The sequence below is a fragment of the Pristiophorus japonicus genome, chromosome 10 (assembly GCF_044704955.1).
Source record: "Pristiophorus japonicus isolate sPriJap1 chromosome 10, sPriJap1.hap1, whole genome shotgun sequence".
NCBI classification, from domain to species: Eukaryota; Metazoa; Chordata; class Chondrichthyes; family Pristiophoridae; genus Pristiophorus; species Pristiophorus japonicus.
The window spans coordinates 154,401,740-154,413,471 of NC_091986.1; the positions used below are offsets into that span (position 1 = coordinate 154,401,740).

Consider the following 11,732-nt stretch of genomic DNA (forward strand, 5'->3'; position numbering starts at 1 on the left):
TGCTTTTATACTCTATCCCCCTTGCAATAAAGTCCAGCATTCCATTTGCCTCCCTGATTACTTGCTGTACCTGCATACTAACATTTTGTGTTTCATGCACAGGACCCCCAGGTCTCTCTGTACTGCAGCACTTTGCAATTTTTCTCCATTTAAATTATAATTTGCTTTTCTATTATTTCTGCCAAAGTGAATAACCTCATATTTTCCCACATTATACTCCATCTGCCAAATTTTTGCCCACTCACTTAGCCTGTCTATATCCTTTGCAGATTTTTTGTGTCCTCCTCACAATTTGCTTTCCCACCCATCTTTGTATCATCAGCAAACTTGGCTATATTACACTCGGTCCCTTCATCCAAGTCATTAATATAGATTGTAAATAGTTGAGGACCCAGCACCGATCCCTGCGGCACCCCACTAGTCACTGTTTGCCAACCGGGAAATTATCCCTTTATCCCGACTCTGTTTTCTGTTAGTTAACCAATCCTCTATCCATGCTAATATATTACCCCCAACCCCACAATCTCAAAGGAAGGAGGGAGCTGCCAATTCCATAAGTGTCCTTTCTCAGCACTCCTTGTGGGCCAGGAGGCCCTTCAAGGAAGGCGTCAGCTGATCGCAGCTTCTCTTCCCCCCACCCCCCCCCACCAACCCCACCCGCCTCCCAATCAACGACCTCCCCCTTCAGCCCCAATGTCCTCTCTCTCCCCTCTGCCGCGACCTCTGATCTCTCCCCCTCCCCTCCAAGTCACAATGTAACACCCCCACCCCGATGGCCAACCTTCTTCCAATTGCTGGGGACTGTCCCCAAGGGTCTCTGGCTGCGACCTCCTGCCGATGGTTTTCCCTCTCAGCCAATCGACCAGGTTGTCAATTTGGCCAGCCGCCGAGCGGGAAAGGGATCAAAAAAGTTGTTATGAGATCCTGGCATTAAATTTGCAGGACCTCTGTGACCTTGCTGGGTTCTTCGGATGTTTTTGGCCTCCCCACACTTTCCTCGCCTCCCCATAAATATCGGGGCCAAGGGGATTACTAATTGCCACTGACTTGCTTTAGACAGATTTCTATATGGGGGATTTTACCTCAGGACTGAAACACTACATGTTACATACACTCAAGTTCGATAAAATAATTCTTTTGATCCAGCAGTTTAAGATTTTTACACAATCAATCCCTACAAAAGAAAAGAAAACACAAGTTATTTGACTTTTTTCCTTTAAAGTTTTTCGTTGCTGTATTGAATAACATGGAAAAACTGTTGGTAATGAGAATGTCTTTAAAACTCAGCAATCTGATGAATAAGACATTGTCTGAACCATTTTATTTGAAAATACAATCAGACCACCATGTAAAAGTGCTGGTTTTCACTAGAGGTTCCTTTTCCTAGAACCAAAACTGCTGACCTAAAGTTCTTTCAACAAAACCTGACAGATATTTCCTGACTAAGCCTGACTTTATTATGTTATAGCAATCATCTACTGGCAATGGCATATCCTGATTTAAAGCTGCAATGCCAAACAATTTGTAACACAAAATTGAACAGTAAAATATGCAATTTACCCATATGACACAAGTGGAAACCTGCTCATTTAAAATACACAAGTTTTTTAAAAAATCTACACATTTTTATCAGACATAACACACAAGTATAGCAGCAGAGCAAGATAAATAAACCTTGCAGAATTGGACAACTATTTTCTAAGAATGATCTTATAAAAGATTCAATGAAACAAATGCAACAAGACTATATTTTCAAGTTTAGAAATTATATCAACAGCCAATTATTTCTTTTAAAACCTCTCACAGCCCTCGCCCTTTTGATTGCTTCTCAAGGTTGGTCCTGCTTTTTTTTTCTGGTTTGAGCCCTGGGGTTTTTTCTAGTCATGAGGCTCCAGGCATCAGACTTGATGGACCAGCTGGTCTTTTCCTGCCCGTATTTTCATATGTTCGTGAAGCTATACCAGAGTTACATTCAAAGGACAATGAACACATAATATTTAGATTTATCAACAGCTTGGTGGCATAGCGAATCACAAAGAAGCACATTTTTGCCTGGGACTCCCTACACAGTAAACTTTCCATCTCAGTTCAGCCATCAGTGAAAATACAGGATTACATAGAATATACAGCACAGAAACAGGCCATTCTGCCCAACCATTCCATGCCAGTATTTATGCTCCACTAGAGCCACCTCCTGACCTTCCTCTTCTAACTCTATCAACATAACTCTTTAACCATATCTCCCTCATATGCTCATCTAGCTTCCCTTTAAATTCATCTTATACTAGTGGTGGGCAAAATACAGCCCTCAGGCCATATCCGGCCAGCCAATTGATTAATTGCAGCCCATGCAGTGGTTCTGAATGGAACGCCTAAATCCCGCATGCGCCAATTGGGGGCAGGACCGTGGGCTGCGAGATTTAGATGAGTTGAAGTTTCTGAAAGTTGTTGCAAGAATCAGTGAAGTAAGTGGATGATGGCAAAGTATTTTATGACCTGCTTCATGGGAAATTTGTGTCGCTCATAAAAAAGTGTGTCCTATTATCATTCAGGAGGCAAGTCAAGGACCTCATCTCTGTGAAATAGTCTGATTCAGGCAGTTCTCACAAGCCAGATGTGATCTTGAATTAATGAGGACAGGCAACAAAAGACAAGAAGCTAAAAAGTGGATCGTATGGATACTGGAGATTTGTCAGATTGTCTGGGGTTACATGAAGCAGTTGGTACAAGCAGCAATTCGGTTATCATTGTATCCAGCTAAAGCTGCAACAACAACTTGTATTTGTATAGTGCCTTCAGCGTAGTAAAACGTCCCAAGGCATGTGAATAACAAAAATATCTCTCGGGGTACTTGCGCATGATTTGGACTTTGCTGGGGTTCGTTAAGTTTTGGGTAAACTTGTATCATGTTCATTAGCATGTTAATATGTGTTATATTTAATAAGTGTGGAAACAACATGGAGGGTTCTTTATACAATAAATGCCATTAACAAATTTTAATGGTAGCTGTTGTTAACACAATTAATTTTATGTATGCGGCCAGCAACAACTCACCAAAACTGGTTAAGTGACCGTCCAACCCAAATAATTGCCCACTCCTGATCTATACTATTTGCCTCAGCCACTCCTTGTGGTGGCGAGTTCCACATTTTCACCACTCTCTGGGTAAAGTAGTTTCTTCCACATACCCAATTTGATTTCTTGGTGACTATCTTGTATTGATAGCCTCTAGTTTTGCTCCGCCCCACGTGGAAACACTCTCTCTGTATCTACTCTATCAAAACCTTTCATCATTTTAAAGACCACTATTAGGCCACCACTCAGCCTTCTCTTTTCAAGAGAAAAGTGGCCCAACCTGTTCATCCTTTCCTGATCGGTATAACCTCGCAATTCTGGTATCAACCTTGTAAATCTTTTTTCGCTGTCTCTAGTACCTCTATATCCTTTTTATAATATGGCAACCAGAACTGTACACAATTCTCCAAATATGGTCTAACCAAGATTTGATACAAGTTTAGCATAACTTCTCTACGTCACATCTGCACTGGGAGTGAAATATTAGGTGAATCATTTCAGAACATCTTCTTGACATCTAAGCAGCACATTAACAAATACCTCAAACGAGTTGCTTACCTGACATCTCCGATGGGAAATGATACATTGCGAGGAGAATCCAAAGAAAAAACTGAAACAAAAAAGTGCTCCCCCCTCTATTAACAACACTGGTTGTCCCCTATGCAATGAAAACACAAACAGCAGATTACAGATTGCTGAATGACAATAGAATCAGGAGATCTATTACCTAAGAATCTACAGCACAGAAACAGGCCATTCAGCCCAATTGATCTATGCCGATGTTTATACTCCACTCTAATAACTTCCTCCCAACTAGTTATTTCAAATAGGAACAATCCCTGTACCAGAACGGATAGGCCTCAAACCCACCCAATAATGGGTCTGAGGCTTTATTGAAACCTGCAGACACCTGCAAGGTGTTTCCAGACAGTTTGCCAGCAAAGAGGATGATTTCAATTTCAGCCCATTGTGCCGTGGGCAGCAACACTTTAGGAAGGATATCAAGGCCTTAGAAAGGGTGCAGAGGAGATTTACTCGAATGGTACCAGGGTTGGAAAATTTCAGTTATGTGGAGAGACTAGGAAAACTGGGGTTGTTATCCTTAAAGCAGAGGTTACGGGAAGATTTGATAAAGGTGTTCAGAATCATGAAGGGCTTTGATAGAGTTAATAAAGAGAAACTGTTTCTAGTGGCAGAAAGATCAGTAACCAGAGGACACAGATTTCAGTTAATTGGCAAGAGAACCAGAAGCGACATGAGGAAAACGTTATTTACACAGCGAGTTATTATGATCTGAATGCACTGCCTGAATAGGTGACTGAAGGAGATTCAATAATAACTTTCAAAAGTGAATTAGATAAATACTTGGAAGTAAAAAAATTTGCAGGACTATGGGGAAAAAGCAGGGGAGTGGGACTAATGGGATAGCTTTTTCAAAGAGCCAGCACAGACATGATTGACCAAATGGGCTGTAGCATTCTATGAACCCTTGACCCCACTGTGATTCCAGAACTTCACAACCTCTAACCCTATGAGCTCAATTTAGGTCACGAGTTGCTCCGTTTTTTTTGCAGTAACTTGGTTTTTCTGGTGTAACTTAAAAATCCCCATTTTCCCCAATCAATTTGCACCAGCATAACTGAGCTGGTTACGATTTTTTTAGGTTCGTTTTTTTTTCTCAAAAAGGGTCGTTACTAGCCACCTGTGCCAGTTCTGCCCCTTTAGGCAACTTTGGCCAGCTAATAGTTACTCCATTTCTACTTAAGCCAGCGTATGTGGTCACTTCAGAAAACCCTTGGGGAGAGTTAAAGAAGTTGACGCAGGTAAGTAAATCGGAGGCCATTCGGCCTGGGATAGGGACGGGAAGCGGAGAGGACGTGGACCTGAACCAACCAAGCCTGAGGGAACAGCCATCCTTCCTTTGCACAGTTAAAAGAAGAAATAAAAAATTAAATTCCTATCTTCACCTTCAAAATGCAATGCAGCTTTCTGCACTCGGCCTGGGAAGGGAGCGGGCCAGTGTAGGAGGCCACTTGGCCTGGGCTAGGGATGGGACAATGCAACGGGAGGCCACTGGGCCTGGGTTAGGGGCGGGAGCAATGGAACTGGCCATCTGAAATTCAACGGAGAGGCTGGGTGTGGGGTGGTGGGAAGGAGGCAGCGACCTGGCAAGCATCAGGGCCCACAGAGAGGAGGCTGAAAATCAACAGAGGCGCTGGGGGGAAGGGAGGGAGGGAGCGACCTACCTGGTAAGCATTGGGGCCCACAGAGAGGAGGCAGAAAATTAACAGAGAGGCTGGGGGGGGGGCGGGGAAAGGGAGGGAGGGAACGACCTACCTGGTAAGCATTGGGGCCCATTGCCAACTCCCAGCGTTACTGCGCATGCACGGACATCACCACTATCCACTGTGTATGTACAGACTTCCCGGCACAGAACGCTGGCTCCACCAGCCCCCCCCCCCCCCGCCCCGAGTCCACTGCCCATGCTACGCGGCTGCAGTGAAGAGGCTAGGCAGCGGCCAAAGTTACAGCATTTTTTTCCGGCGCATCTCAGCACGTAAATAAGCGGCGCAGCTCCGGTAAGTGCGCCGAAAAATGGGCTCGGCCAAAATCGAGGCCTATGAGTCTACATGAGTAGAAAGGCAATAAAGTGTAGATTCTGGAAATCTGAAATATAAACAGAAAATACTGGACTCAGCAATCCAGACAGAGTCCATGGAGAGAGAAACTGAATTAACATTTCATAACTGGAAAATGTTACAAATATATAACAGATTTTAAGCAAGTACAGATGCAAGGAGGGTTGGGTGGGGGGGTGGGGGTGGAGATAGAGGAGAAGGCAAGAAAAGGGCAGGTCTGTGATCAGGTGGAAGGCAGAAGTGATTAAATGACAAAAAGGATGATGGTGCAAGGCAAACCTGGTGGCAATGGGACAAGTAAAGAAATTACCATTATTACCATCCCCGTTTGCCTTGCATCATCATCCTTTTGTCATTTAATCATTCTTGCCTTCCACCCTTTCACAGACCTTCCATTTTGTTCTCACCTCCTCCTCTCCCTGACCCCGCCTTTCCGTGTACCTACACTTGCTTAGAACCTGTTATATCGGTAACATTTTTCAGTTCTCGCAAAAGTTACAGGTCTGTTTCTCTCTCCACAGAAGCTGCCTGGCCTGCTGAGTATTTCCAGCATTTTCTGTTTGTATTTTAGGAATAGGAATCGGTTATTCTGCTTCTCAAGCATGTTTTACCATTTAATTAGATCGTGGCTGAACTGTACTTCAACTCCATTTAGCTGACTTTGTTCTGTATCTCTAGATACCATTACCTAACAAAAATCTATTGATTTCAGTTTTGAAAATTTCAATTGATCCAGCATCCACAGCCTTTTAGGGAAATGAGTTCCAGATTTTCACTACCCTCGGTGTACAAAATTGTTTCAATGTCACTCCTAAATGGCCTGTCTCTAATTTTAAGATTCTGCCCTCTTGTTCTTGATTCCCCCACCAGAGGAAATAGTTTCTCTATCAAATCCCTTTATCATTGAAAACACCTAATTTAGGTCACCTCTTAACCTTCTACATTGCAACAGTGACTTCACTGCAAAAGTACTTAATTGGCTGTAAGGTGCTTTGAGTGTCTGATGGTCGTGAAAGGCGCTATATAAATCCAAATCTCAATTTATTTTTCTTTCTAAACTAAAGGGAATGCAAGCCAAGTTTATAGAACCTGCCCTCTTAATTTTACCCTTTAAGACCTGGTATAATTCTGGTGAATCTGCACTGTACCCCCTCCAAGGCCAATATATCTTTCCTGAGGATCATTGCCCAAAAATGAATGCAATACAGAGATGTGGTCTGACCAAGGCTCTATACAACTGAAGCATAATTCCAACCTCCTTGAAATAATGACCAACATTCCATTAATCTTTGATTACTTTCTGTCAGATTTATGTTTGATTTTCAGAATGTTTTTGAAAAGATAAAAGGCTTTCTGACACACATAAATTAATATGCATGATATAGAGAAAATGTAGCAGCTTAGATAGAAAGTGCGATTGTCGGACAGAAAACAAAGGATCAGGATTAATGGGTGGTGTTAGGATTTGAGAAGGGTTGCGAGCAATGTTCCCTTTAATTATTTTTGTGGCCACGTGGCCCACTCAAAATTCCATGCATGCACGCTTTTTTGCATTGTGAAGCAGGCAAGCGGCGTAGGACCTCGAGACCTAAAGGGAATATTGGTTGCAAGTGATTTATACCTGTACCAGGGGTCAGTGCTAAGTTCACTTTTATTCCCGTTATATGATTTTTTTTAAATTCTTGTGACGTAGGCGTCACTGTCAAGGCAGGCATTTATTACCCATTAAAGAGATTACATAAGTTAAACTTGTATGGCTATACCAGACAGATATAGCCAACTACTCCAGATACAGCTACCAGCATAACAGGTGAATTTACCCAGGAGCCGAGAATCCAGGAGAAACAGATAGCACCTCTACAAACGGAGAACTCCGACATCTCAGAAGGCTAATACCATCCCCTCATAGGAAGGCAAGGTAACACGTTCATTCACACAAGCTTATAAGGACAAGGCAGTATAAATTCTGGAAACATTGCTAACGACAAGCAACTAGACTTTAATATATTCAATAGACTGGCTATCGAAGGCTGTTAATTTGTCAGTTATCGAAGAAGTCGAATCCAAAATTAATTTCACCAATTTATATCAATCTCAGATGCTGATCTCAACTGTAAGTTTATGATCTGTAACCTTGTAATCATTTTGTCAATTACTCTGTTCTACTAATTATTCGCCTGTTCAATGTTTAAGTGCTGCTAACTATTTTCTAAGGTTAATAAACAATTATTAGTTCACAACTTTGTTTTCAGATTTGATAATTGGCAAGAAAGGATTCATTCATTTGATCGGTAGTTTGGCAGATCCTGATGAGTGGTTGATAGTGTCAGCTGTGGCTCAGCGGGTAGCACTCTCGCCTGAGTCAGAAAGTTGTGGGTACAAGTCCCACTCCAGGGACTTGAGCACAAAAATCTAGGCTGGCACTCCAGTGCAGTGCTGAGGGAGTGCTGCATTGTCGGAGGTGCCATCTTTTGGATGAGACGTTAAACCGAGGCCCTGTCTACTCTCTCAAGTGGACGTAAAAGATCCCATGGGACTACAAGTACCCTGTATTTCGAAAAAGAGCAGGGGAATTATCCCCCAGTGTCCTGGCCAATATTCATCCCTCAATTAACATCACAAAAACTGTTTGTGGGAGCTTGCTGTGTTTCCTACATTGCAAGTGACTACATTCCAAAAGTACTTCATTAGCTGTAAAACGCTTTGAGACGTTCAGTGGTTGTGAAAGGCGCTATATAAATCCAAGTCTTTCTTTAAACGCTATTATAATCCAAACTGGTTAATGCAAGACTGGTTCGCAAGCCAAATTTAGGTATAATTAATTCCGAGGCATAAACTGGATGATAAACCCCAGATAGTTCCTTGATGAAGGAGTTAAGGATTCGTCTGGTGCCCTTGATTAATATTCTTGTCAATGTATTAATCCGATGTTCTTCTTGCATGCCTAAGATTTATTGGAGATTTGGGAGCTGCGTTTCACTGCTCCCTGATGTTTCTGTGTCACAAACCGTTCGTTTATTCGGTTGCTAATTATGTATATTAAAAATACAGTTGATAGTACAAAAATGAAAGTAAATTGGAAGGGCGGCTGTTGTGAATTTCGTACGTTGCATCATACTGTACCTTATATTTTCAATTGCGCTGGTGACCTGTTGCTGAACAGTATCATAAAGAGTAACTCTGTACCCTGCGCCTGCAAACACCATGGCCCAGCTCCGTCCAACGAGTCCACTAGTAAATAAAATATTAAAAATTAGATGAATAGTATCACTCGAAATGCAACTTTACAAGACAATAGAAACTACATAGGTCCTTCCATTAAATATTATTCTAACCAACGATATATCCGCCTACTGTAACTTAAGACAAAACAATTACCTTCCCACGATTAAAATGTTGCCCTTTTTACAGTCGCTCATGTTTGCTTTTCTGAAGACAAGACGTTCTGCAAACTCGAGGCGCGCGGCCTCTGAAGAGGGCGGTGCCAAGCTCAGTCCAGCCCGCAAACCCATTGGCTAAAGGCTCCTGATTGATGGAGCGACGACCCGGCAGTGAGCAGCGTGGGCCATATTAATAGGGTAAAGAGCGAATACATTTGGAGTCCAAAGATGTTTATTAACCGGTTAGGATGTATAACAAAGTCATGTCAAAAACACAAAAATCAACGTTCAATTTTTCCCATTTTTCCTCTCTAAAGGGTGCAGAATTTACATACTTGCATCCAAAAAGTAAAAGAACGTGCATTTATATAGCGCCTTTCACAAACTCAAGATTCCCAAAGTGCTTTACAATGAAAATAAAGTACTTTTGAAGTTTCGTCACTGTTATAATGTAGGAAACAGAACAGCCAATTTGCATACACCAAGGTACCATGTACAACAATATGATAAAGACCAGATAATCTATTTTAGTGATGTTGTTTGAGGGATTTGGCCAGGACACCTGAAGAACTCTTCTTCCAAATACTGCCATGGGATCTTTTACAGTCACCTGAGAGGGCAAACGGGGCCTCATTTTAATGTCTCATCTGAAAGATAACTCCTCTAACAGTGCAGCATTCTTTCAATACTGCACTGTAGTGTCAGCCTAGATTTTGTGTTCAAGTTTTTGGAGTGGGACTTCAATTAATGATCTTTTGACTCAGGGCCACTACAACTGAGCCATGGCTGATACATGTTCTATGGATTCTTGCAACCTTCTAGTCCTTGACCAAGGGATCAACCTTCATTAAATATGCAAACCTAGAAAAACAGTTAGAATCTGTTTCTCCTTAATAAGCTACAAGATGGAGCCCAGCTGTGAAAGGAAACAGGAATTTGGAGCAGGAATAGGCCATGTGACTTCTCGAGCCTGCTTCGCCATTCAATAAGATCATGGCTGATCTTCGACCTCAACTCCACTTTCCTGCCTGATTTTCATATCCCATGATTCCCCTATAGTCCAAAACGCTATCTCAGCCTTGAATATACGCAACGATTCAGCATCCACAGCCCTTTAGGGTAGAGAATTCCAAAGATTCACAACCCTCTAAGTGAAGAAATTTCTCCTCATCTCAGTCTTAAATGGCAGACCTCTTAGCCTGAGACTATCCCCTTAGTTCTAGACTCTTCAGCCAGTCGAAACAACATCTCAGCATCTACCCTGTCAATCCCCCTCACAATCTTATATGTTTCTCTGAAATCATAAGAACATAAGAAATAGGAGCAGGAGTAGGCCATCTGACCCCTCGGGCCTGCTCCGCCATTCAATAAGATCATTGGCTGATCTGATCTTGGCTTCAACTCCACTTCCCTGCTCGCTCCCCATAACCCTTGACTCCTTTATCATTCAAAAATCTGTCTATCTCCATCTTAAATATATTCAATGACCTAGCCTCCACAGTTCTCTGAGATAGAGAATTCTAAAGATTCACGACCCTCAGAGAAGAAATTCCTCCTCATTTCCGTTTTAAGTGGACAACCCCTATTTAAAAAAGGAGGCAGACAAAAAGTAGGAAACTATAGACCGGTTACCCTAACATCTGTGTTTGGAAAAATGTTGGCGTCCATTATTAAAGAAGCAGTAGCAGGACATTTGGAAAAGCAAAATTCAGTCAGGCAGAGTCAGCATGGATTTATGAAGGGGAAGTAATGTTTGACAAATTTGCTAGAATTCTTTGAGGATGTAACAAACAGGGTGGATAAATGGGAACCAGTGGATGTGGTGTACTTGGACTTCCAGAAGGCATTTGACAAGGTGCCACATAAAAAGTTACTGCACAAGATAAAAGTTGACAGGGTTGGGGGTAATATATTAGCATGGAGAGAGAATTGGCTAACGAACAGAAAACAGAGAGTCGGGATAAATAGTTCATTCTCGGGTTGGCAATCAGTAACTAGTGGGGTGCCGCAGGGATCATGTTGGAACCCCAACTATTTACAATCTATATCAACGACTTGAAGGAAGGGATTGAGTGTAACGTAGCCAAGTTTGCCGATGATACAAAGATGGGAGGAAAAGCAATGTGTGAGGAAAACACAAAAAAATCTGCAAAAGGACATAGGCTAAGTGGGCAAAAATTTGGCAGATGGAGTATAATGTTGGAAAGTGTGAGGCCATGCACTTTGGCAAGAAAAATCAAAGAGCAAGTTATTATTTAAATGGAGAAAGATTGCAAAGTGCACCAGTACAGCGGGACCTGGGGGTACTTGTGCATGAAACACAAAAGGATAGTATGCAGATACAGCAAATGATCAGGAAGGCCAATGGAATCTTGGCCTTTATTGCAAAGGAGATGGAGTATAAAAGCAGGGAAGTCTTGCTACAGTTGTACAGGGTATTGGTGAGGCCACACATGGAATACGGCATGCAGTTTTGGTTTCCATATTTACGAAAGGATAAAAGGATATACTTGCTTTGGAGGCAGCTCAGAGAAGGTTCACTAGGATGATTCCAGAGATGAGGGGGTTGACTTATGAGCACAGGTTGAGTAGGTTGGGCCTCTCATTGGAGTTCATAAGAATGAGAGGTGATCTTATC

The 11,732-nt window shown here is 42.2% G+C and overlaps 1 protein-coding gene across 3 annotated transcripts in view; it reads right to left on the minus strand.

Annotated features, from left to right (window-relative positions):
• cryl1 (crystallin, lambda 1) overlaps positions 1–9,193 on the minus strand; it is a 183,441-nt gene extending 174,248 nt beyond the window's left edge. For all 3 annotated transcript variants that reach the window (XR_011595678.1, XM_070892192.1, XM_070892191.1), the window contains exons 1-2: positions 9,093–9,193; positions 8,838–8,945 (exon numbers count right to left, since the gene is read on the minus strand). Coding sequence is in view for 2 of the 3 variants with exons in the window: in XM_070892192.1 (XP_070748293.1) it covers positions 8,838–8,945; positions 9,093–9,133 (149 nt within the window). In the remaining variant the exon portion in view is untranslated. The remainder of the gene's footprint in view (positions 1–8,837; positions 8,946–9,092) is intronic.
• Positions 9,194–11,732: the final 2,539 nt, after the last annotated feature.